The 27814-nt window shown below is 40.2% G+C and overlaps 2 protein-coding genes across 6 annotated transcripts in view; one reads left to right on the plus strand and one right to left on the minus strand.

Annotated features, from left to right (window-relative positions):
* Positions 1-27814, plus strand: part of LOC109432481 (IgA receptor) — a 135691-nt gene that overhangs the window by 28197 nt on the left and 79680 nt on the right. For 3 of the 4 annotated variants that reach the window (XM_062849548.1, XM_062849547.1, XM_062849549.1), the window contains one exon: positions 7048-7392. The exons of the other annotated variant lie outside the window; for it this stretch is intronic. In XM_062849548.1, the coding sequence (XP_062705532.1) occupies positions 7048-7392 (345 nt within the window). The remainder of the gene's footprint in view (positions 1-7047; positions 7393-27814) is intronic. 4 annotated transcript variants of the gene reach the window in all.
* Positions 13252-24510, minus strand: LOC109432435 (cathepsin L-like). Of its 2 annotated transcripts, XR_003896755.2 has the most exons (4): positions 24204-24510; positions 23984-24136; positions 13377-14533; positions 13252-13303 (listed from the first exon to the last, which is right to left on the minus strand). XR_003896755.2 is itself a non-coding variant. In XM_029871204.2 (3 exons), exons 1-3 carry the CDS (start codon positions 24306-24308, stop codon positions 14042-14044), a joined length of 750 nt encoding a protein of 249 aa, XP_029727064.2. In that variant the 5' UTR covers positions 24309-24510; the 3' UTR covers positions 13252-14041. The 2 variants fall into 2 exon arrangements, 1 of the variants encoding a protein (XP_029727064.2); XM_029871204.2 differs by having other exon boundaries at positions 13252-14533.

The raw sequence follows: 27814 nt of genomic DNA on the forward strand, positions 1-27814 counted from the left end.
GCAGGTGCTGGTGTTTATTCTCGTGAGCTAAGGCTGTATCAGTCTTATTCACTTGGTAGACACTGCAACGTTTTCAGGCCGAAATCTTTGCTCTTATGTGCGGAGTGCAAGCAGCACTTCAGCAGCACGTAATGGGCAAAGTAATATACTTCTGTTCAGATAGCCAGGCTGATATTAAAGTACTTACTTCGGCCAACTCTAGGTCGAAGGTAGTTATCGCTTGTCGAACTCAAATCGAGGAGCTGTTCGCCTTGTATGGGTACCTGGCCATTCTTCCATCGCTGGAAATGAATTGGCTGATGAGTTAGCTCGCACTGGAGCATCACATGACTTCATTGGCCTTTGTTGCTGCTGTTCTTTGTTGTGCTGTTGTTGCGAAGAGTTTAATCTTACCTAGTTTGGGTAGTGACTACGGTTAGGATAGCTTCAGCATAAAAGAACAGCAACAATCAATCTTTGCAGACTAATGCAAAATGATTCAGCCAAAGTGACCTTGGTCCAAGAACCTTACTTCCATAAGGGGAATTTCTATCTAGGAAACCTTGTGAACCCGGTGTTTGCTACTTTCAGTAAACATGAAATGGCAAACTCGTGTGTCATGCCTCGAGCCTGTGTGCTTGTCAACAACACAATAGTTGCTACACTCATCTCTGAACTAACCACCAGAGATGTATGTGCTATCACAATTGATGTATCTGTTGGAAACCGGAAATACGTCTATTGTTCGGTTTATTTACCGCATGATGAACCATCCCCTACGGATGCTTTCAAACGAGTCATCGCATACTGTACTTCAAAAGGCCTTCCACTAATTGTTGGCAGTGATGCTAATGCTCACCATACCATCTGGGGTAGCTCAGACATTAACTTGAGAGGCTCCAGTTGGATGGAGTACTTAAGTAGTACAGATCTTGCATTACTTAACATAGGCAACCGCACAACCTTCATGGTATCTGCTAGAGAGGAAGTGTTAGACATAACGCTTTGCTCTAGTAGAATTAGTCATGAGCTGCCCAATTGGCATGTGTCAGATGAAGAATCTTTATCTGACCATCGCTACATCTTTTTTGAACATTTAAATGTTACTTCGCAAACATTGCGTTTCAGGAATCCCTGGTCAACAAACTGGGATCTTTTTACTGATTTGGTTGCGGTCAAATTTCATGGATACTCACCATCCATTGACACTCCAAGTGATTTAGATGATGCTGTTGATACTACAACAACCTTCATCATGGAAGCTTTTGAAGAAGCATGCCCTCTACGGACTGTGAAGATCACAAGAGGAACCCCTTGGTGGACCTCTGATCTGGCGAAACTCAAGAAACAATGTAGAAAGAGTTGGAACAGACGACGATCTGCTGGATCGGAGGGTTTCAGGTCGGCTCGCAAGGCCTACAGGAAAGCTCTCCGGTCTGCTGAACGATCCGGCTGGAAAAACCTTTGTACAAATGTTTCCAGTTTGAGTGAAGTCAGTCGGTTAAACAAAAACCCTTGCGAAGTCTAAGGATTTCCGAGTGAACTAACTTCGTTTGCCAAATGGCGATCTCACTCCCTCTGATGAGGAAGTTCTGGAGTGCTTATTCAGCACACACTTCCCTGGATGTGTGGATATAAAATCTTCGGATGAACCTGATGTCTTTTCTTATAGTTACGATTCCCTGGCTTCGGCTCAGAGTATTGTAACTATAGAATAGATTGAGTGGGCACTTAATAGCTTTGCTCCTTTCAAATCTCCTGGGGCAGATGGGATTTATCATATTTTGCTTCAGAAGGGATTTGATCATTTCAAACATGTTTTGAAAAAAATACTTGTTTGCAGTTTAGCTACAGGGTATATTCCCAAATCCTGGCGGGATATTATTGTGAAGTTTATTTCGAAAGTGGGTCGTGCATCGTATGAAGAAGCAAAGAGTTTCAGACCTATCAGTTTGACCTCTTTTCTTCTGAAATGCTTAGAACGCATTGTGGATCATCACATCCGTGATGTTCATCTGGCCAACGTGCATTGGCGTAGCTAGGGGGGGTTCCAGGGGTGCCTGGCACCCCCTAGAACATATTTGGCACCCACTAGAATTTTTTCTTGACAGACACCTGAAATTAAAAACTTAACACAATAATTCTAATATTTATTAATGGCACATTTAAACAAAACTTAAGCACACCCAGAATCACTTGTATACTTGTTGTACGTTTTGGCGTTTACGATATTGGTAAGAACAATCAACAGACTTCTCTATGGATTTCTCCAGAAATACCTCTATCTATTCATACAGTGATTTCTCTAGGCTTCCTTATGGATTCTTATCGATTTTTCTTTCAATAAGCATCCCTTAGTATTCTCCAGGCAGTCCTGATGGGGTTGTACATACTAGAACTTTCTGCAGAGAGTGGTCCATCAATTTCTCCTAGGATTCCTCTATAAATTTCTATCGTGATTCCTTCAGGAATCCCTCGCGGGATTATTCAAGACAATCTTCTTGGGATCTTTTCAGAAGTTTCTCCGGTGATTCTTACAGGAATTCTTTCAGAGATTTTATTCAAAGATTCTTCCAGAAATTTCTCATGGAATTCCTCCAGGAGCTTTTATTGGCGTCCCCCCGGGAATTGGGTTCTTTAGGGGTATCCAGATTATTGCATAATCGGAACCTCCATCCAAAAATTAACCGAAATCCAAAATTTCATCATTTTTGGTGCCCGGGAACTATTTTTAAAATACATTTAAAGTTGGTATGGAGAAAATTTTTTGTTCGGGGTGAACTGTCACTTTATCGATTGAACTGTCATTCTATCCACGAAAATTAAAACTGTTTTGTTTATTTAACCATCAAAACAAATGAATTGGAACGCAATAAAATCACCTAATACTCAGAAAAATGAGCTCTTTCGATTAGGCTAAAGAAAATGGCAATATTTAATTCACTAAACAACCCAATTATGGCTAGGATTCCTCAAGCAACTTCTGCTGCGATTCTTGCAGCAATTTCTCTTAGAACTCCTCCAAAAATTCTCACTGTGGTACCTTCAGGTATTATACTAGAGAAGTTCCAGAAATTCATCCGGAAAATCTCCCTGGGTTTTTTTTTAATTCCCTTCGGTGATTCTTCCAGAGATTTCTTCAAGGACTTCCTCCAGAGTTTCTTCCTGAAATTTCACAAACGATTTCTTCAAGAACTTCTATTGACCTTCCTCCATGAATTCCAGGACTCCTTTCAGAAATACTTCTAGGGAATTCTCCTGGCATACTTACTTGATGCAACACTTTCGGGAAATCCTCCTGAGATTCGTCCAGAAATTCCTCCTGCGATTCCATCACGGACTCCTTCAGTATACTTCTACCGATTCTTTCAAGGAGAACTGTAGGTATTCATCCAGGCATTTGTTAGAGGAGCTGCTTCTACGATACCTCCCGGAATTCCAAGAATTCCTCCAGATAACTGTGGAACTCCAGAAATTATGCTACGAATTCCTCTAGAGCTTTCTCCTGGCTTTTTGCTGGGATCTTTCCAGGCAAACTTCCGGGAATTCTTGCAGAAATTTCTTTGATTGTTCTACCACGGATTTCTTCAAGGACTCATCCAGGAATTCCTTCAGAGATTTTATCCAAAGATTCCTCCAGAAATTTCTGCAGAAACTCCTTTTGGCCTTCTTCCAAGGATACCTCAAACAAATTTTTCTGCGGTTGTTCCAGCAGTTCCTCCAGAAATTTTTACTAGAATATGTCCAGAAATTCTTCTAGTGATTCCCATACGAATTTATCCTGGCATTGTGGCTGGAATTCTTCCGGAAAATCTTCCTGAGATTCCTCCAGAAATTCCTCCTGCGATTCATTCAGGGCCTTCGTTATAAATTCTTCCAAAATACCTTTACCGGTTCTTGCAACGACTTCTCGAGATGTTCCTAGGATTTTTTCTTTGGATTCTCATAGGCATTTCCTGTATAGTTTCCTCCATCAATTCCTCCTAGGATTTATGCTGAGATTTCTACAATGATACATCCCAGAATTCTTCTAATAATACCTTCTGAGATTTTTCATGTGATTTGTTCATAATTTTTATCCAAGATATTTTATCCAAGGATTCTCTCATAAGCTTCTCATGCTCTTCCTCCAGGAATTTCAGCTGGATTTCTCAAGCTATTCCTGCTGTGATTCTTCCAGCAATTCCTCCTAGGACTCCTCCAGAAATTCTTACTAAAATACCTCCCGGAATTCTTCTAGATATTCTTCTAAACATTTCTCCAGGGGTTCCTCTAAATACTTGCTGGGATTATTCAAGGCAATCTTTATAGGAGCCTTGCCTTCAGTGTTTCCTTCTGGAAATCCTGAAGGATTTTTTCCTGGGATTTCTCCAAATATTTATCATTGGATTCCTCCAGGAACTCCTCCTGGGATTCCATAAGCGATTCCTGCTGCCTCTAATGTTTCAGCCATGCCTCCTAAGTCTCCTCCAGAAATTCTTATTGTGATACCTGCAGGAATCCCTCTAGGGATTTATTCTGGCATTCTTGCTGGGATTCTTCTAGGCAATTTTCCTTGGATACTTTCAGAAATGCCTTTGATTCTACCAGGGATTTTTCGTAAGACTCATCTAGGAGATCCTCTAGAGTTTTTATTCATGGATTGCTCTAGAAATCAATCATGATATTACTCCTGGAACTCCTCTTTGCCTTCTTCAAGGAATTCCAGTTATATAAATATATATCTCTAGAGGATTCCTTAAACGAATTTCGGGAATAGTTGAAATTTCTAGAGAAAGCATAGGAGGTACAACTAGAAAAATCTCTAGTGAAATCCTATAGGGATGTATTAGAATTTAATTAAATATTAGAATTAGAATTAAAATTATAGAAGCGATTTATAAAAGAATTTCCGAGGAAGTTTTCGAAAGAATTGGCGAAGAAATACCGAATAGCATAGATAATGAATGTCCAAAAAAGACGAAAATTCAAAAAAAAAAGTGGAATGATTTGCCGAAGACATTTCCACAAAAGGAAGTTCCCAGAGTAATTGTCGAATGAATTACCAAAGGCTTTACTAAAAGAATTTTAAAAAGAAAATATCAATAGAATTACTGACATTAACAAAACAATGCTTTAAAGACTACTAAAAAATTGGCGAAGGAACTCCCGAGAAAACATTTCAGAGGATTTTCCAATAACAATAAAGCCAAATAAACCCGTAATGGAATTGACGGATAAATTTTCAAAGTTATTGCCGATAAAATTATCAAAAGATGCGTGAAAGGTTTTAAGTATCAATTTCTAAACATATTACCAAAAAAATTCTTAAAGAAATTGCCGAAGGGGATCCAAAGATATTACCGAAGAAATTTTCCGTATACAAAAGAATTACTGAGAGATTTGCAAAAGAAGTCTTAATTGAAATAAATTGCAAAATAATTTCCAAAATACAAATTCCATAATTATACGCAATCAAGCTTCCAAACCTCACATCAGTACAACGGTTTGGATTTTCCAAAAAAAACTGTTCTTTAAAATATAGCACTATAAATTTCCGTTCTATTTTTTAACCGCAACGCAGTATATCATTATACCAAGAAATTGAGGGTGGATCGGTACTTCCTTTTACAAAAATAGCAAAAAAACCTAGCCACTGAACCTGGCACCCCCTAGGCACCCCCTAGGAAAAAATCCTAGGTACGCCAATGCCAACGTGCCTCTTCATGTGAACCAACATGCCTACCAATCTGGTAAGTCTACTGTGACTCTTTTACACACGGTTGTTTACGATATCGAGAAAGCATTCGCTCAAAAGCAGTCTTGTCTGTGTGTTTTCTTAGATATCGACGGTGCCTTTGACAACGTGCCTTTCGATGCCATATTGGAAGCCGCTCGGAGTCATGGTATATCTCCAATGATTTCCAATTGGATTCACCAAATGCTCAAAAACCGATATCTCTTCTCGACATTGCGTCTAGCAGGGATTAGGAAATTGAGGGTTTGTGGATGTCCCCAAAGGGCAGTCTTATCACCGCTTTTGTGGAATCTGGTAGCAGATACGCTATTGAGGCAACTCAATAATAGCGGTTTTCCTACTTATGGTTTTGCCATACGACCCTCGTCGTAATGTAGCATCCATGGAAGAAAAATTAGAGAATGACCCAGAGATTGATACATAATAACCAAGAATGTGCAAAAATTTTCAATATCGCTTACGTTACTTTGCAGAATCACGGCAGTGAAGGAATATTGTAAGAAAATGTTAAAGAAATCTCATAAAGAGCACCTCGGGGTTATTCATAAAGTAGGTCACGTTTAGAAGAAGGAGAGAGGATGGAAGAAGTGTGACAAGCGATGTAATAGTGAAGGAAAAACCTGTAAGAAAGGGGGGGGGGGGAGTTCCAAACATCCCTTTTTGATACGTGATATTTAATGGACGCTCCCCTAGCAGGATACAAGTAGAAATATGCGGAATAGTTTCTGAACAAATTCCTGGAACGAAAAATCTTTGGAAGAAGCCTTTGCCGACGCTTCATACACTAGATGCCCCTCTGACTTTTGCCGAAATTGGGAAAACCACTCCCTTGTCGTTACTTCTGTGCACGGGCCTGCCTGAGAAATTTCCACAATAAACTCAAATTGCATTACTCAAAAAACTGCCGGAAGAATTCCAAAAAGGACCCGTAAACTTATTAAGTTAAAAATATTGCATACAAGTTTCCACCACTGATTAAAATCTGGTTAAAACAACAAATGTGATCAATGTATATGTATTATCAAACATGTTAGAAATATGTTTCAGGGACTTTTTGTGCAGCTTGTTGAGAAACTTTATAAATGCACGACTAGAGCTGGAAAAAATAGCAGTTTTTATATCTTTTTCCAAGCCGACATTTAAATTAACTTCAAATCTTCGATATTATTCCAATAATTACCGATCAACCTAAAAACTCCTCACCGATCAATCATAATTCCACACAACAGATTCATTCCATTCTCCATCACTCCCATCAAGAAGTACTCATCGTCATCCCCAAGACACGTCCCCCACTGAGACATCTTCGCCTTCCAACCCCATTATTCTAGTGACGACAGCATCGGCAGCAGCGGTGCTTTCGGCTCGACGGGCAGTGATTTCACATCGCTCGCTACCTCCAGCAGTGGTGCTGCCACCAGCGGTGGTACCGGCTCACTGAACTTTCCATCAATTTACCACCAATCGGCCGCCGCCGCCGCCGCCGGGGGAAATCAGCTGATTGGATCCGATCCGAACACGGGCGATGGAGCAGGGGGACCCGGTGCCGGTGGGCGAGGGGACGGCGGAAGAGGCAAGGGGCGGAAAAAGCTGCGGCTGCTCAAACCGAAGCTTAAACAGCTGTATGACATGGAAGTGCTGCCAGTGGAATACATGGGACCAAAGATTGAGTATACGTATGTACAGGAGATCAGTTGGATTCACGATGCACCGTTTGCGAGTGTGGTAGCTTGCACGTTATGCACGAAATGCACTTTGTAGTGAACTTTGGATGCATGTAGGAAGACTCTTTTGATGGTAATCAAGTGAATGAAGAAGTTCTGTATAGAGCAAAACTTCTGTCAATGTATTAGTTGGAATCACGAAAAGCTTTTTGTGTAGGTTTGCTGCAGGTGGGGAGCAGACTGCACGAAAAAGCTTTCAAGTATGCTTAGCTTGTTCTAGTCAACGCCAGGTGGAATATTCACGCTAGGAAAATTAAACGCTTCGTTAAAAGCTTTCGTCAAATACTCCTCTATCAAGCGAAGAGCCCGTTAAATAGAATAAACAGTTATCCATGTATTTAAAAATGTTTTTTGTAGTAAATAGAAGTTCATAATTTGTTTAAATAAATATATCACAGTAGGTATTACAAAGGCTTGACTTCAGATGAAGCATTGAATAGGATTTTGGAATAATGAATTAGTCTTCTGAGATATTTCAACTACAACGGACGTGTTCGAAAAAATGTTTTACGAAAGTGACAAAGGTCAGCGTTCTTTGATTTCTCCTGTGGATCTTCTGTCCCATCAAATCCGAAGCACCGTACTCCCCGCGGACCCGTCCCGGGTAGACCCTTCGAATCAGCAGAAGAAGACATTCCCGTTCGGCTACTCAAGCGCCGTTCATCAAGAGAACCTATATCCGATTGTCCGTCCGAATCTTGCAGATATCGCTCATCCCGTCGCCCCGTTCCCAAATGTTCGCCCGATTCTGGCAGCTCAAGACCTTCCTTCAGCCGGTCAAGATCGCCACCTTGTCTCCGATTGCCCTCTCGATGCCAACAGCAGCGCTAGTGCTCTCGTCCAAGCTCTTGTCGCACAGTGGGGAAACCGATTGCGATCTTCGAAGTCCATCTTTTCCGAATGGAAAAATGTCAAGGAATCGATTGGTGATAGTTTTATCCGCCGGAATTGAGTGTAAATGTCCATTATGCCCCATTTTCCCCTAAAAAACACTGTTTTTCTGAATTAAATAATGGGTTCAACTGATTGCGGCTAACCAACCATTTTTTTATTGATGTAGAATTGACAGTTGCATTGTATGGGGCATACCTCGATCTGTATCATTGACTGGAAGTGCCCATTTTGCCACATTTTCCCCTAAAATGCTGTTTTTCTGGATTAAAAAATAGTTTCAACTGATTGCGGCTAACCAACCATTTCTTTCTTGATGTAGAATTGACAGGTACATTTCTTGAGGCTCACCTCGATCTGTGTCATTGACTGGAAGTGCTCATTTTACCTCATTTTCCCCTAAAAATACTGTTTTTCTGGATTAAAAAAAGTTTTAACTGATTGTGGCTAACCAACGATTTTTTACCTGATGTAGAATTAATCGGCGCATACTTTGGGGCACACTTTGATCTGTGCCATTGACTAGAAGTACCCATTTTGCCTTATTTTCCCCTAAAATACTATTTTTCTGATTTAAAGAATTGTGTCAACTGATTGCGGCTAATCAATCAATTTTTACTTGATGTAGAAATAACCGGCGCATACTTTAAGGTGCACCTCGTTCTGGTCTTTGGGTGGTGGGGCCCATTTTGCTCCATTTTCCTCTAAACTACGGATTATCTGGATTTAAAAATAGTTTCAATTGATTGCAGCTAACCAATATTTTTTTCCTGATGTAGAATCGACCTATGCATACTATGGGATACACCTCGCGCTATGCGCTAGTCTGGAATTGCCCGTTACGCCCCTTTTTCCCCTAAAATACTGTTTTGCTGGGTTAAAAAAGTTAGTTCCAAGAAATCTTCAGGAGTTTTCAAGTAGTTATTCTAGGAAGACTTCTAAGGATTATTCCAGAATCTATTCCAAGAATTTCTCAAAAATAACTTTAAGGATTCCTCCGGTAGTTGTTTAAAGTCTCTGTCAGGACTTTTTGAGGATTCTTCGAGAAAATCTTTCGAAAATTTCTTAAGGAATTCTTCCAAGAATTCCTCTTGGAATTCATCTGAGGATTCCTTCAGAAATTCTTCAACAGATAGATTTCTTCAGATTTTTTTTTTCAAGCAGTGTTGCCAGAATTCATCTTATTTATTTGAACAGTAATCGACAAATCATTTTAGTAAATAAGTCATGTTAGCTTCTACTCATGTTTAGTTCAATTTCAGTCGATAAGAGCATTAATCAAGCGAAAAGCGATGTCCTTTGAAATAATTGTCTTTCAGATGACTATCTAGGTATGAAATATGCAAATTTCCGCCAAGTTGAAAAACAATGAACGTCTGGTAATATTTAACCGACTGTCTAAAAATTCTGTCGTAAAGAAATTCGCCGTACATTCCCAGATATCCAGAAATATCTACAAAGATTCTGCTAATAGTTTTTCAAGGAATTCGGCTATTCACTCAAAGATTTTTTCAGAAATCTCTTAAAAAATTACTCCTGAAATTATCCTAGGGATTCATCTGGAAAATTTGCCTTTCACGAGTTTTTGAAATTCCTCCTCCATTTATTTCCGTTTCCAAAATAAAAAAAAATCAAGATTTTGAGATAAAATAAAAGAGTCAACCTGTAGGAGTTGCGTAGAGATTCCTACTGAAATATCTCCAATAATTTCTCAAAGAGCTCTGAAGTTATTGCACGAACCCTTTTCATAATTTCAGCAAGAATTCCTCCAAAGATACGTCCGGGAATTCTTTTTGGAATTCCTTCAGGATTTTTTTGGGATTTAACCCAGCCATTTCTTAAAAAAAAGCCAATTCCTGTTGATATTCCTAAACAGATGATAGAGGAATTCCTCCAGCTTTTGAAATTTCGTCAAAAATTACTTCAGATTTTTTTCAGTAATTTCTCAAGAGATTCTTGCAGAAAACTCTCCAGAAGTTTCTCCTAGTATTCATCTAAAATTTCAGAAATTCTGTTTTTGCAGGTATGGTTTCTGATTTTTTTTATAAAAAAAAAGTTCCAAAGAAGTTGCAAAATTTCTCAAATATTTTTCCAGGGATGGCACCACAAGCTTTTATTGGAATTCAATGAAACCTTTCTTCAGGGATTCTTTCGGATTTTTTTTACCGGAGACCCATCCTTTCAGAAATTCTCTCAGGGTACATAAGTACATAAGCGCAACTCGACGAAATTGTATGTAAAAACAAGATGTTCTAAAAACATTGTTTAATCCATCAACAACGTACTCCCGGAAGGATCCTTGGATGAATTCTTGAAGATAATTCCTCGATAAATTTCTGAAGGAATTTCTGGAGAAACATCTTGAGCAATCACTGAAGAAATCCCTGAACAGAACTCCTGGAGAAATGCATGGAGGAATTCCTGGAAGAATCCTTAGAGAAATTCTTGGAGGTATCCCTAGAGGTATTCCTGAATCTGGATCTCTGGATATCTGGATGATTTCCTGAATATTTCTGTAGGAATGTCGGGAGGAATCTCTGGAGAAATACCTGGAGCAATTCCTGAAAGAATTCCTGGAGGCATATCAGACTGCATTCCCGGAGGAATTCTTGAAGAAATTTCTGAAGAAGTCGCCAGAGGATCTCCTGGAGGATTTTCTAGTGAAATTCCTGGAAGAATTTTGGATAAATTCATGAAGAAATTACTGTAGAAATTCCTGAAGAAACCCCTAAAGCAATTCCTAAAGAAATCTACGGAAGTATTACTGGAAAAACCACTATAAAAATTTCTGGATAAATTCCGGGAGAAATGCCTGGGGGAATCCCTGGAGGAGTCCCTGGCACAATTCCTGGAATATCTAGCGGAATTCCTGAAAGAATACCTGGAGCAATTACCGAAGGAAAGCTTGAAGGAATGCTTGGATGAATGCCTGGTGGAATGCCTGAAGAAATGTCTGAAGAAATTCTTTAAACAATTCCTGGAGAAATCTCGGTGGGCATCCTGGAGAAATTCCTGGAATCCCAGGAGCAGTTTCTAAAGTAACCCTTGAAATTCCTGGAAGAAATTCCAAGAAGAGTTCCTTGGAACTGCTGGAGTATTTTTTCAAAATAATTCCTGGAGTTGTTCCTGAAAGAATCTCAGATAAAATTTCTGAGCAAAATCTTGAGTGAATCCCTGGTTGAACTCTTGATGAAGTCTTGGAGGAAGTATTGCAAAAATACCCGAAGAAACCTCGAGAGGAATCCCGGAAGCAATCCCATAAGGAGTTTCTCAGGAAATCCCAGGAGAGCTTTCAAAACAGAGTGTCTGAATTCTCATGTATACACGAATGAGACAGTGTGCCATGCGCTTGTTTGAAATGCGTTTCAAGCAAATTTGTGAGATTTGAGATCATAGCATGCTCATGAAAAATCTTGTGTACGTGCCTCAATGAGACGTCTCGTGAGACTCGTCTCATTGAGATGTTTGTCAGTTAGGAACAAATTGCACCGAGGCCATTTGAGAGGCCCGGATTAGGTCTTGTAAACCTGTTCTCACCTCGGGTTTAAGACAGAAATATCGAGATCGATGATTTTCCGGGAATACAATTAATGGGCTCGATAATTCGAAGGTAATGTCTAGATTATTTGGGGTTCTAATAAATTTTGATGTTGATTGTATTGATTCAAATGGCAACGTATGTATAATTGTATAACCTTCTTTAGGAGCTATGTCAAGCGCATTACTCTGGAGTACTACAGGTTCAGCGTGCTTGTTTGTGTAATATAGACTCATGGATGTTTAGTACGTTACTGGGGCAGAGGTCCCTACCAAGATTGTTCCTCTTATCACTATTCACTATCCAAAAATAAACTCTGGCTGCATCAAAACTGCCCCAGCATACTTTTAAACCGCCCTGGAAAACTTTAACCCGCAACCGTAGCTGGATATCATCCAGAAATTCCATCCTAGTGAAGATTGCGATAGGAAATCGAACCGGTACACCGCGGTGATGTCGGGCAAATATCAAATTGTATGATCCACTGCACGAATTTATACTGGCCTGCTTACTCCCACACGAAATTTGACGTTTGAGAGGTGCCGGCACCGCTCAAGCGTCAAATTTTCTGTGAGAGTATCAGGCCAGCATAAATACGTGCAGTGGACCATAGCTCGCATCGATTGTCTCATTGAGATGTCTCATTGAGACTCGCAATGCTAATGTGATGTGCACCAACATCGCGAGTCTCAAGCTCAAGGAATTTTCATGTGCTCATAGCCAACTTGTCTCAAGCTCATATTGAGATATGTGCGTACAGATACTCTGTTTCAAAACGAATTCCAGGGAAAATTTCTGTAGGAATCCCTGAAAAAAAAAAGCAATCTGATGGAATACATGTCTGGACGAACTATTGAAGAAATCCTTAAATTGACTACTAAAGAATTTTTGGTACAAAATTTTGAAGGAATTTCAGGATTAAGTTTTGAACTATCCCACGATCGGGGAGCAGAGGCCCTGGTAAACATTTCTGAAAGAATTCCTGATGAAAGTATCGCGGAATTCTTGAAGGAGAATGATATGGAGAAATTCTTGAAACAAATAAAAAAAATAAAGGAATACCTGCAGAAATATCTATTAGGATCTACGATGCATTTTTTTTTGGGAAATTGATGTTTGACAATATGCTTGTCGAATAGATCAATATTTTTAAAATATGATTGTCAGAATCACAAAGAGGTTGGTTTGAATGAAACAAATCATTTTTGCACCTCAACCTAACCAAATTTCTGTGCTAGATTGAATTATCCACTTTAATCTTTCACATCACCCCCAAGTATCAATTCATAATCTGGGAACCTTCTCTGATGCATAACTACTATTAAAAATTGGCGCCAAAGTGACATTCTTTCGCAATAAATAGTCCATCAAACACGTCTTCCTACACGAAGGTCAAATTTACTTTATTGGTTCACATTAACACCCGTCGCTTGCCTGTAAAGAGAAAAGATACATCAAATCACCGCGTTGTTTCAGTTCATTCCAACAGCAATCAATTCCTACTAACCATGTCGCTTCCATCCGGCCATTATGAGTCCAACAAAGGGTAGGTGCTTTAACAACTCTTTAACACGAAATGCGCCTTGTTCCTCCTTGGTACCTCCAAGAAAGCGCTCCCGAAGAAAAAAAAAACGAAACAAATTTTCCACCATTATTCAGTGCTCTTCAACGAAACCGAAATGACTCGCCGCACGACAAAGTTGCTCTTTTGGGGAAACACCACTCGCTGACGACGACGACTACGACACGATTGCCCCCCATTCTTGAAGTTCGAATAGCAAATTGGCGAAAGGGCAGAAAGGCCGCCGCCGTTTACTGAGAATTGCTCCGTAGGTGTGAACTACACGAAAACTAGTCACCAACTTTGTAGGGCACTTTGCATGTTGCCAATTGTTGCTGTTACATGCTTTCCGATCAACTTGGTCCTGTAATGCTGTTTGATATACACGGTAATAAGTTTCTACTTTGGCATTGCTTTACTAAAAAATTAGAAACAAACTTTTGAATTGAACGTAACATAACCTTTAAAAAAATGTTCGAATATCACTGGTTTTTGCAGGGTAAAACCAATTCCTTTTCTAAGTAGAAATTTATTAGCGTGTTTGAGAATTTGTTTTGTTGATTAACATATTCGCAGAAAAGATTACCTGTTTTTCGAAGTTGTTCGACTGCTTACTGCAGTGGCCCATACAAGCTGTAAAGAGGAGAAAATCCATCCACCCCCTTCGCATTGATACTTACCGCCGACGTGTACGGATAGTCCGAGTCCCTCATGACGCCCCCACTGCCCTGCAGGTACTGCATGGTATACCTCAAGGAACCTCCAGCACATCCCTTGTTTCCGGCACTCGTCGAGCAATCCACCATCTGCTGCGTACTGACGTACTCTATCCGTCCGATACGACGCATTATCTGTCCATTGATGGCATGCCCAACACTGAACGCATAACAGGAACCACACGTCTTCTGGTTGACGGCAATCGTCGTGAACCCCTTGTCGCGCCAATCCAAACTGTCCGGCATGCTGTTCTGGGTGGACTGAACGATTTCTTCCCCAAAGGAGTGCGTATGCTGCAGCATTTCGTCGTTGAAATCTACGTCCAGTTTGCGATGGTCAATCGAATCTGTCATCCGAACCATTTTCTTCAGATAGCTGCTTTTGTCCTGACAAAGAAAATAACCAGATTTTATTAGGGTGTGACTACGTCTAACTAGGTTCAAATTTATGACTCCAAAGAAGGCCGAAGAAGGTTTCAAAAACTATCATAGGAATTTACCTAGACCTCTTAACTGGACTCATTCAGAATCTCAAAAGGAATGTTTCAAGTTATTACTTCTGACAGAGATTTTCCCAGATATCAGGAAAGGATTACCCTAGAATCAAGAGAGGGATTCTTCCAGAGTTTTGAGAGAAATTCTCACAGAAGTTCACATAGAATCCGAAAAAAGATTCTCGTAGAATTTAGAAAATGTTTTCTTCTGTAATCCTGAAAAGGATTACCACCAAATTTTCTCCGAAACTTGTGAGGAATTCGTTTCTCTAAATTTCTCTAGAATCCTGTGGTACATTCTCCCAGATTCCTGAGATAAAATTGCCGCAGAATCCTGAAAAAAATTCCCACCAAATTCTGAGACAGACTTCCTTATGCCTGAGTCTATTTTTTTATCCAGAAATCTAGGAGGGATTATCATAGAATACTGAGAATGATTCCACCAGAATGTTTAGAGAAATTACCTACTTCAAAGTCCTCTGTAAAGATATAGGAGAAGATTGATGAATTTCTCAGACGGCAATATGCAGGTTTCCGCACCCAGGCAAAACAACATCGTCATACTTTCCTAGGACTATTATTTCAACACCATCAGCAAATCCTATAAAGAGCACTACACGTCGTGGATGCTAAGGTGCATACCTGACGTTTCGTGTCCTCTTGTTGTTTACAATTCGAACTCAGAAAAATTTCGTCCGCTTTCTATGTGTGATTTGATTCAAAATGTGAAGTTTGCGTACGTGGGATAGTGTGCTGATTTAAGACTTGCGGTGGTACCCCCTGGAGCTTCTTCTGGAATTCCTCCATGCCTTCCTTCCACGCTTTCTCTACAAACTTTAACCAGGAGTTTCTTCTTTGATGCTCAGGGAATTTTTAATGAGATTCTTCTTTGGGATTATTATCTGATGGACTATTCCAGGATTTTATTCTGAGATTCTACTATAACAGGTTTCATCTGGGATACCTTCAGGAACTCCTATCGGGATTCCTTACGGGATTTCTTAAGCAATTGATTCTGGGATTTCTTCAAAAGATCCTCCTAGGCCTCCCCTAGGTGTTCTCTTATAGGCTCACTCTATTGTTCTTTTCTGAAATTCCTCATGGGTTTTCTTCTGAGATTACACCAGAAGTTGCTTCTGGGACTCTTCCAGGAATTTTACTAAAGATTTCTTCCGGAATTTCTCATGAAGTTCTTTCCTGGATTTCTTCAGATATTCATTCCAGGATTCATTCAGGAACTTCTTTCAAAAATCCTGCTACGATTGCTTCCGTAATTTAATCAGAACTCTTTTCAGAAAGAAATGGAACTGCTGTGCCGTTCCCATGAAACACGGAAGTTCTATCAGAAACTCAACGCATCCCGCAACGGCTTCGTGCCGCGAGCCGAAATATGCAGGGATAAAGACGGAGGCCTCTTGACGGACGGACGTGAGGTGATCGAAAGGTGGAAGCAGCACTTCGATCAGCACCTGAACGGCGTGGAGAGCGTAGGCACGGGAGCCCACGGCAACGGAGGAAATGACGACGCCAATGCAGCGGAGGACGGAAATGAACCAACTCCCACGCTGAGGGAAGTTAAGGATGCCATTCACCAGCTCAAAACCAACAAAGCAGCTGGTAAGAATGGTATCGCAGCTGAACTCATCAAGATGGGCCCAGAAAAGTTGGCCACCTGTCTGCATCGGCTGATAGTCAGGATCTGGGAAACCGAACAGCTACCGGAGGAGTGGAAGGAAGGGGTAATCTGCCCCATTCACAAGAAAGGCGACCATTTGAAATGTGAGAATTTCAGGGCGATCACTATTTTGAATGCTGCCTACAAAGTGCTATCCCAGATCATCTTCCGTCGTCTGTCACCTAAAACAAATGAGTTCGTGGGAAGTTATCAAGCCGGCTTCATCGACGGCCGGTCGACAACGGACCAGATCTTTACCGTACGGCAAATCCTCCAGAAATGCCGTGAATACCAGGTCCCAACGCACCACCTGTTCATCGACTTCAAAGCGGCATACGATAGTATCGACCGCGCAGAGCTATGGAGAATCATGGACGAAAACGGCTTTCCTGGGAAGCTGACTAGACTGATTAAAGCAACGATGGACGGTGTGCAAAACTGCGTAAGGGTTTCGGGTGAACTATCCAGTTCATTCGTATCTCGCCGGGGACTGCGACAAGGTGACGGACTCTCATGTCTACTCTTCAACATCGCGCTGGAAGGTGTGATGCGACGAGCCGGGCTCAACAGCCGGGGAACGATTTTCACAAAATCCGGTCAATTTGTGTGCTTTGCGGACGACATGGACATTATCGCTAGAACATTTGGAACGGTGGCAGAACTGTACACCCGCCTGAAACGCGAAGCAGCAAAGGTCGGACTGGTGGTGAATGCCTCAAAAACAAAGTACATGCTGGTAGGCGGAACCGAACACGACCGGATCCGTCTGGGTAGTAATGTTACGATAGACGGGGATACTTTCGAGGTGGTGGAGGAATTCGTCTACCTCGGATCCTTACTGACGGCTGACAACAACGTGAGCCGGGAAATTCGGAGGCGCATCATCAGCGGAAGTCGGGCCTACTATGGGCTCCAGAAGAAACTGCGGTCGAAAAAGATTCACCCACGCACCAAATGCACCATGTACAAAACGTTGATAAGACCGGTAATCCTCTACAGGCACGAGACATGGACCATGCTCGAGGAGGACCTACAAGCACTCGGAGTTTTCGAGCGACGCGTGCTAAGAACGATCTTCGGCGGTGTGCAGGAGAACGGTGTGTGGCGGAGAAGGATGAACCACGAGCTCGCTGCACTTTACGGCGAACCCAGCATCCAGAAGGTGGCCAAAGCCGGAAGGATACGGTGGGCAGGGCATGTTGCAAGAATGCCGGACAACAACCCTGCAAAGCTGGTGTTTGCAACGGATCCGGCTGGCACAAGAAGGCGTGGAGCGCAGAGAGCACGATGGGCGGACCAGGTGGAGCGTGACTTGGCGAGCATTGGGCGTGACCGAGGATGGAGAGCGGCAGCCACAAACCGAGTATTGTGGCGTACTATTGTTGATTATGTCTTGTCTTAATGATGTGGAACAAATAAATGTATGTATCTTTTCAGAAATTCCAGGCAAAATTCCTTCATTTGAGATTTCTTCAGAATTCTTTTCAGGAAATGTGAAAGCTACGTCCGAAATTGTTTCAATATTGCTGTGTGCATTCGAAATGCAAATATCAAATGCGGTAAGATTTTCTAACAAGTAACCCGATGTCAGTGGGTGTATTTGGATCCATGGTTGGCGGTGGTTTTGGCTATATGTAGTTGCTAAGTTGCCTATGATAACACTGTGTTACCGCGTTAGAAACACATTTGGGCACCGTTTGCATATTGAACGCACACAGCAATAATATATTCTATGATTCCCACATTTCTCCAGGAACTTCTATCTTGGACTGCTTACGGGATTTATTCCTGAACTCTTTCCAGGATTGTTTTGGGAACTTCCTTTGGGGTTCCTCTGAGCGCTCTTTCCGGGAATCATTCAAAACATTTTTCCCGGTGGAATGGAAAGGGGGATGGCTTTCTCAGTCTTCGAAACAAGAACGATTTTTATCTACATTCCCGACATTTCGAACTGGGGATTTAGGCTCGTAGTGTCTACCGTCTACCTTTTCTTTTGTGGGGTATTTGCATAAGGAATGCACTTCTGGATGGCTTTTCATGTATACTAGGGTGCGGCTTATTTTTCAAAAGTAAGATCTTCTGGATTCAAATGACATAAATAGAGAAATCTCTGGGTTTGTGCCAAAAATATTGAGATTTAGAGGTGGCGCAATCGCCTCATAGTTGAATTTTCGAGTAATAAAAAGGTGTTTGTACTTCAGGTGTCATAACCTTCTCAATTTTCAAACGATTTTCAATATTTTTTTATGAACTTCTCAAAAATTTAATTTCGAATATACTCGAAGAACATTATTTTTTTCCAAGGTCAGACAAAATATGAGTATTTAAAGATTTAATTATTTTTTTTCTTCTTTTTACAAAAAAAACTTTAGAGTCCTATAACCAGGCTTGTAAACATTCGACACTTTTCACTACCTTCGTTTCGTTGCCGCGGTCGGGTGTCAGCTTGCTTTGTTTCATTCGAGCGCGACCGCTACCTCTTACACACAACACGAGCGGCAGAACGAAGATCAATAAACAAAAAAGTGGATCAAATCATCGTCGTCTGACACGGTGACATTTGTCTAATTTCAGTTTTTCGCAAGATTTCGGCCAATTTTGATTAAGATTGGTATAATATTAGTTTATTCGTTTGTGATTAAATCGATTACGACACATACATTTATACAAAACAGCTCTCTTTATGGGAAAGTCAGGAATAACAAAAACCGAACCATCTCCCGAAGACGCAATCGTGGTCAAGCACATTCATTCGACATTTTTGTTCCGGACAGTAGTTCGATCGCTTGTGTTGCGAATGTTAGAGACAAAGGCAGCCGAATATCGACAAAAAGGTGTCAAAGACTGTGATCGTTAACAAGACTGCCTATAACTTTTTAACCGTTTGACCAATTTCAAATTTTTTAGCCTGCTTTTGTAGATATTTTTGTTCCTTAAGAATGCTGTGAATAAACTGTACCTTTTAAAAATCGGTTCAAAATGAATAAATACCAAAAACACGTATTTTATAAGAAAAATAAGAATTTTGACAAAATTTCAAATTTATTATGTGAGAGATTCATAAAAAAAGATTGAAAATCGGATGAAAATTGAAAAAGTTATGGCACTTGAAGTGAAAACACCTTTTTATTACTCGAAAATTCAACTTTGAGGCGATTGCGCTACCTCTAAATTTCAATATTTTTGGCTCAAACTAGGAGGTTTCTCTATTTATGTCATTTAATTCCAGAAGAACTTACGAACCCCAGATTTCAACAACTTTTGAAAAAGAACCCGCTGCCCAATACACACGTATTGTTATTTTATTTTTTTTTTCTTAATTTTGTTTAATTCATTGTGCACTGGTAGCGTCAGTTTCCAGTCAGTAAACCCCCGTTCTTTTCTCGGAATTTTACTAACAATATCTTCCAGCATTGTTACAAGAGCTCCGTCCGGGAAGCCTCCGAGAGTTCTGGGATCCCTCCGGAAATTCCATGCGAGATTCCTTCGACAACTTTTTCCGGGATTTTTCAGAAACTTCTTTCGGGAGTCCTCCAGGAACTTCTTACAGGATTTTTCGGGAACTACAGCCAAGATTCTTTCAGAAACTGGTTCCGAATTTTTTTGAAGAACTCCATCCAGGAATCCTCTAGTAACTCTTTTCTGGATTCCTCCAGGAGTTTCTTCTGGAGTTTTGTAGTTCCTTGCCTTCTGAAATTCTACCGGAAGTCCATTCTGGAACTATCCCAGATGTTCATGGGATGTAATTCCTCCAGGAGCTCCATGACAAATTTATTTAACATTTTCTTAGTAATTGCCTCCATCAGATTTGCAAAAAATCCGCTTGGAATTTCTACTAGGTTTCCTCCAATAGCTGATTCCGAGATTCAAGTTATTCAGCAAATTCTTCAGGAAATCCCTTGATGAAAACATTTAAATACATATAAAAAAATCGTTGCGAGAAAGTTGAAAAGAATTCCTGGAAGATTTTTTTTAAGTTTCTTTTTATTTGTGAATTTTAACTACGGTTAATTCTTCACACTTTCTTGGAAGAATCTTGAAAGGAATTCCGGATGGAATCTCGGCGCCAATTCTTGGTGGATTCCCGAAACTCCTGGGGAAATCCCGGAGTCCCTAGACGCTCCAGTAGAAATCTCAGAAGAAATCCCCGAAGAGTCCCAGACGGAACTTCTGAAGGAAACTCATGGAAACAGATGGAGTTCCCTGAAAAATCACTAAAGGATAATCTTAGAGGAATCCTGGATAAAATTTCTTAAGACGCCACGGGAGGATTTCCTAGAGACATTTTATTCGGATTTTTTGAAAACTTTTTGAGAAATCTTACAACTGCCGAAGGAATTCCTTGGGAAATCCCAGAAGGAGCTCTACCACCACCAGCAAGTCATAATACAGCACACTCTCGCAAATCGCACAACAAAAAGGCAGCGAAACGTCAAAGCATTTGTCTTTAGTTCACCCAAGTCACTGGGCCTGTCCATGAACTACGTAGACTCTGAGGGAAGGGGTTTGCTGAGCCGTAATCTATGGTCCACACAAATTTCGAAAATTGTGTATGGACAAAGGTCAACAACGGAGAACTGCGGACTCTGAGATGTCCAAAAATGAGTCTACGTAGCAGAACTGCACAATATCAGTCATATCAGTTGACTACTGATTTTGCACCACCATCACTATCACTTAAGGGGGGGGGGGGGGGGCAATATATCGCAGTCAGCGTATCAAAATCGTCGATTTTCCTACCATTGATAGTGACAGAATGCACTCTGCATTGCAAGTGCAAATTGGTTGCCTGGGCCATACCCGTATTCCGTAAATTGTATTGGTCAACTAAGCGTCTCGGTGTGAAAAATTAACTCTATGTTAAAATTCATGAATGCAAAGAAATAAAAAACTAAGGGCCTTAGTATTGCAGAGCAAAACTAAGTTTCTGTCTCTCTGGATCTGTTTGTCACGTTAATGTTTGCCGTAGCTGTCAACCTTCAGCGGTACTAGGAATGACTGCTTAAAAAAGCTCATAATTGAATAAAAAAAGAAACGCATCGAGTTTCTCTTTTGCAAAGAACATTCTACTGAGCATGTAATTCGAGAAACAACTTCCAGACGGTTTGAAATGCGTGCCATCTTTAGTCTAAACAAATCTCCTGACAAGACGCGGTAGTGGTTCACATGGTGTTGAACGCGTTCGAGGAAGATTCACGAAAAAAAAGTATTCGAAATGACAAAAACGATCTCAAACAGATGCATACATGTTGTTGATAAATGAAGTATTTGTACATGATGGCTGTCCAGAGTAATGTTTGACAACAGCTGACCGGACTCAACAACCAAAAAAAGGGTGGTTGTTTTCGACGACACTTGGAGAAATTTAAAACAAATGTTTTTCCTAGTTGAGCTGCATTATATTATGAGCCTGGTAGTGCCGTTGATAAACTTTTGCTATGTTCTACAACTTTATCTCTAAACATACATTATTTCTAGGTGTTGAGATGAATGATCTTTTGGACGTTTCCGCAAATCGGCAGTTATGTAAAAAAATCGTGACCACCAGGTCATTGCGAGGATATGCAGCAAGATCGGGTGTCCACGATGAAATTGGCACACAGAAAATATTGTATAACTTTTAATTGCCTTTGCCAAAATAGCTAATTTTTTGACCATAAATAGTATATTATGTGTAGCTAATATCATAAAATTTTCATTAAAATCGATTGAGTATTGACGGAGATATCGTTGAAACAAGGGAATTGCCACTTGAGATTCTTGTGCAAACAAACATTTTTCAAAATATACCTTTTTTGCTGTTTCAGCTCTGGCGCCAAAAATACTGAACCGATTTCAATGAAAATTTTTATGTACGTAAAATATGTATGTAGAAGTAATTTGTCAAAATTTCATTCAATTTAATCATATCGTTAAAAAGTTATAGCCATATATGTATGTCGCACTATGTCACAATAAGCAGATGTGGTTTTTGGTATAGTGAAATTCAAACTGCTCTTACTTTGAAAGTAACAAAAATGGCTGAAATTTTCACTGTAAACAGTTTAGCACAACAATTTTACACTGTCAAAGTTTTATAAAAATCGGGACAGTGTTACCAGTTCTTCAGTCAAAATAGTGTACGCGAAACTAGAAATGGTCAAAAAGTACCTAAAATTTACTTTGAAACGATTTGAGCTTTGGATATTTACTAGAAAAAGTACTGAACCGATTTCGATCAAATTTTTACCACTTAATTGATACTATGTTAAGAATATTGAGTGAAATTTTCAAACGTTTTAATGAGGTAACAAAAAAGTTATAGCCTAAGCAATTTTTTGAAATGGGTGCCCAAATTTTTCTAAAATCTCATTTTATGATATCGACAATATCTGCGCCAATACTCAACCGATACTAATGAAAATTTAGCTACACATAATATACTATTTATGGTTAAAAAATTAGCTATTTTGGCGAACGCAATCAAAAGTTATACAATGTTTTCTGTGTGCCAATTTCATCGTGGACACCCTTTAGTGACAGTAAGGTTTTTGATTTTGATTTTTGTTCGGTCTAGTTCTAGTATTTTTTTTTATATAATGAAAATAACTTTGATTTATGTGGACATAATATCATCGTGCCTGCTGCACAATGTATGAATAAAACATGGCTAATTGGCAAACAGCTCTCTAAGCTAATGACTATGAATGTTGAGAACGTCCAGTGAGCCTGTGAAGAATAAAACCACAAACGACTAAATATCAATGTCAATCCTAACTTGTCCTACATGAATAGGATACGATTTATCGTAGATAATCTTCTTCTCCTTGGCGTACCGTCCCCACTAGAACAAAGCCAGCTTGTAAGCTGTTATATGAGCACTTCCACATTTATTAACTGAGGATATCCTCTGCCAAAATGGTCATTTGCATCGTGTGGCTGGTACGAAGATATGTTCTCTAAATCCAACCAAGGAAGTTAAAGACCAGGAATAAAACTCGTTACCCTCAGCATAGTCACGCCTTATTGCTATGACTAGGCTTCTTCTTCTTCTTTCTGGCTCGACGTTCCAGCTAGAACTTGGCCTGCCTCTCTCCGACTTAGTGTTCTTTGAGCACTTCCACAGTTACTAATTGGAAGGCTTTCTTTGCCAGCCATTGCATGAATTAGTATATTGTGAGGCAAGTACAATGATACATTATGCCCAGGGAGTCGAGAAAATTTTCCCGACCGGAACGGGAATCTAGCCCGCCGTCTCCGGATTGGCGATCCATAGCCTTATCCACTAGGCTAACTGGAGACCCTATGACTAGGCTATATGGGCTGTAAGCGTTGGTAATGCTATGATCAAAATATATAATGCCATATTACCAGTAACAATTCAGTATTTCCATTGGTACAATAAATTCGAATCGAAATTCCACTAGGTCATTACAGAGTTCATCGGCTTCATTCACTTAGCACAACTTCTTGCCTTTTTCAACGTAACATCACGTCTGGGCGAGGCAGGCCCTCTTCGCAAATTGTCCTATGAGCATTACTGTACAATCAAACAACAAATACATAAAAATAAACAACTAACATTTTTGCCAAATTACAATGTATAATTTGAAATAATTTAAAAAATGGAACCCGCGAGTTTGGTACAGACAACACTTCTAGAAACCTCTACACTATCTCCGTACTCACCATATCCGCCAGTTCATTGACCCCCATCTGGAACGTACTTTTGCCCTGCTGGAAATTGGCATTGTGCTCTTCGATTTCCTCCATATTCTTCTTGAACGCTCTTTTTCTTCGATCCATTCGGTATTTAGCTTTGTATTTCTTCTGGTATGTACCCTGCATTGAAAATCAGAAGGATTATCCATAAGAACTCCGAAATACACCATAACCTATGCCAACATACCAAAAACGAATCAAAGTTGGTAACATTTCCATCGTCGACTCGATTTCCTATGTCTCCGGCAGCAACGATTAACACCGAAAGTATCCACAACAGTTGTTTCCTCATTTCGTTATTCAGTCGCTTCCAGTAAAGAACACACACGTAACGCGATTGAAGTAACCACCGACACCGTCTTTCGCGAACTGAGCGCTACGGGTAGCGAAACGCGTGCAGCAGGTGTGATGTTTTAATTGTGTCACCACGTTCCACAATTGCTTGGGTCATCACAACAACGTGGAATGCGATCCGTTACGGTTATTGTGTAGGAGATGCAGACGGCAGAATGTTCATTCACAGTTCGAATGTTTGGTTGGTTTCTGGAATTGGAGATTTTTCCATGAAGAGGACGACCGTTTTACTAAACTTACTTTTCAGTTCTAAAAGCTAGAGTGACACGTTGAATAGCTTTTTTTAAACTGTGGGTCTTGACCCATTAGTGACCATGATTTGTTCTAACTACCATTGATCCATTGTGTTGGTTTCAATAATATCCTTACATTGGTGTAATTATTTCAAGATTAACTAAAACAAACAAAATGATTCTGAAAAAGTATACTGCTTGCTTCAATACTTCTTTGAAACCATTAAATTTAGCGTGGAAGCTATTGAGATATTATCAATAGTTTTTTTTTAACATCGCCATAGCTGAACAACATTTGTTTAACTTCCTAATTTTAAGTTGGTGCTTACTGAGCTCTTGCAGGGCTTGCAATATTCAATATGAATAGAAAACCAAATTTACTCAACATTTATTCATGGCTAAAAAAGGGTGTCCCGACCCAAATTGCATCACGGAAAATGGTAGGCAAACCAGCAACAGTATAATAAATATGTGTAGATAATGCTTTACAAATTTTATCAGAATCGGTTAAGTATATTAGATTTTTTGAATCTTGTACACTCATTCTGAGAATGGTTCAGGACATAACTTTACTGTTAGTGTGTCAAAATGTCTCAAAGTTTGACTATAAGTTTTCAACATAATAAATATTAAGTGGTAAAATTTTCATCGAAATCGGTAGGGTATTTTTATAAAATTCAAAACTCAAACCGCTTCAGAGTAAATTTTAAGCACTTCATAACAATTTTATGGTCCGTATGCACTATTTACACTATAAAACTTTTAATACTGCTGCGATTCTCAATAAAACTAGACAGTGTTAACCTAATAGAATAACATGTTTTCAATCAAATTTTTAACCCATTTTGGCTTAACACTTTCAAAGTTAGAAACATGCTTGCTATGGGTAAAAACATTCGCGAAATGATGCGATTCGCTTTCGACAACGAATACTTTTTCACCCTCCCTCGTTTTATCAAACCAACCTCCCGTACGAATAGCACACGAACAGACTCGACGCTGATCAGCATTGTTGGCTGTTCCTTTTCACCGTTGAGCTGTTGCGTTCCAGCCAAGCCTGTCTTCTCATCACTTTCGATGCTTTTCGATCAGCTTATCGCGAAGCACCGTAGGCTGGAAACGTTATTGGTGTGGTGTCGGCACATGCGAATATTGCTTCTGTGTGCATGTCGAGCGTTCGTGCCGTAGTTTCTAAAATACATTCGGTGATATTCGGCTGTTCGGGACAAATATCAAATTCTCGCTCCAATCGACTTTTTAGATTCCATTTAGGTCCCATATGAACTGTGCAAAATTTCAGCGCAATCGGTGAAACTATAATTTAGCACAAGCGGTTCAAAGTTTTCATAGGATTTACTATGAGAAAAGTTGCACTTTCAGATAAAAAAAATCCCAGAGGTCGCCCTTTGTCTCCTTAATTTAAATCGATCAACAATTCTTGTAGAAAAATCAATAATGAAACTTTCCTTAGAAGACCGCAAAACGATTGGATGCTTGTGGAAAAAGTTATTGATTTATTACCGATTAGTGATCCAACGAGTGGCTTTTTGTTTTGTTTTATTAGCAGCACTGTAGCTGCTGTTCTGGCTGCTGCTGTTTCTGGGGGTGACGATACCTCCCGCCACCCCCTGCAGCAGCGGCATTAGCAGTGCTGATGGTAAAACAAAACAAAAAGCCGTTCGTTGGATCACTAATCGGTAATAAATCAATAACTTTTTCCACGAGCATCCAATCGTTTTGCGGTCTTCTAAGGTGAGTTTCATTATTGATTTTCCTACAAAAAGTGTTGATCGATTTGAATTCAGGAGACAAAGGGCAACCTCTGGGATTTTTTTGTTTGAAAGTGTAACTTTTCCCATAGTAACTCCTATGAAAACTTTGAACCGCTTGCGCTAAATTATAATTTCACCGATTGCGCTGAAATTTTGTACAGTTCATATGGGACCTAAATGGGATCTAAAAAGTCGACTGGAGCGAGGGTTTATTTTTTCCATACAAGTGTGTCCCATACTAGTGAGCATGTGGCAGCACTGACAGATGTGTGCAAAATCGTTTGTGAGTTAGGCACCCTACACACTACTCAAACGGTTTGACCAACATTGACTCCGCCCCCAGGTTGGTGGTTGAGTTGGTGCTGTGTTTGACCGTGTGTGATGCTGTTTGACGAACCGATTTGGCAGTTCGTCAAACCGATTTGACGGTTTGGTCGGCAAAATCAAACCAGCCAATGTTTGACGAACCGATCGTACCGTGATGTAGTGTTGTTGCACAAACATAGTGCGATTTCAAATGGGAGATGATGTTGGTGCAACCAAAGTGACATGTTGGTGCAACACGATTTGGTAGTTCGTCATACGGTTGCAGAAACATTCGCTGGTTCGACCAACCTGGGGGCGGTGGCAATGTTGGTCAAACCGTTTGACTGGTGTATAGGGTGCCTTACATCATGTTCGTTTTGCCACCTCTTTGCCTCTCACGCTAAAACTGCTCAACACTAAAGTGTGTAAGATCTACTCATAAATGCATAATTTCTATACCACTCATAAAATGTGTAAGAGTTACACATGCACCAAATCAGCTCGTACCCTCTTCTAGATGCAAAATGGCTATATTTTTTGGTTCGCCAAGGTCACTAGTGAATCTATGTAGATTGCCATACAAAAAATTGCAACTTTCACGATTTTGTGAACGCAGGAGCAAATTTTGTGAATGTGTAACTCTTACACATTTTATGAGTGGTATGGAAATTATGCATTTATGAGTAGGTCTTACACACTTTAGTGCTGAGCGGTTTTACTGTGCTGGTCATCGCTGAGCAGTGTATAGTCAGATCTTTTTACGCGGTTTTCATTCACGCGGCCTTTTCCACCCCAACATTTGGCGATTTTTCGATTTTCCCATACTAAAAATCAGAAAACCAGGCTTTGCCCCCCAATAATTTGACCAAGTTGGCGCGTCTGCCTGAAACCGCCTGAACATGCCCCTGGGACCCATGGAACCATCGAAACGCATTTTCGATTATCACATATATGATTTTCGTCTGGCTAATACGTCTATTCACGTTAACTCACATGCCTCCCAATTTGGGATGTCCACAGTGACTCTTTTACACAAAGTTGTATACGTTTTCGAGAAAGTACTCGCTCAATCGTAGTTTAGATTGCGTGATTTCTTGAATATTGAGGATGCTTCAATGTCATATTGAAAGTCG

This window comes from Aedes albopictus, chromosome 2, assembly GCF_035046485.1.
Source record: "Aedes albopictus strain Foshan chromosome 2, AalbF5, whole genome shotgun sequence".
Lineage (NCBI taxonomy): Eukaryota > Metazoa > Arthropoda > Insecta > Diptera > Culicidae > Aedes > Aedes albopictus.

Excerpts from the sequence above, each read along its gene's own strand:
- LOC109432435 (XM_029871204.2), bottom strand. The coding sequence starts at position 24,308 with ATGAGGAAACAACTGTTGTGGATACTTTCGGTGTTAATCGTTGCTGCC. Across the intron at positions 24,137-24,203 it reads CCAACTTTGATTCGTTTTTG|GGTACATACCAGAAGAAATA; the intron begins GTATGTTGGCAT and ends TTTTCAATGCAG. Across the intron at positions 14,534-23,983 it reads TCAATGAACTGGCGGATATG|GACAAAAGCAGCTATCTGAA; the intron begins GTGAGTACGGAG and ends TTTCTTTGTCAG.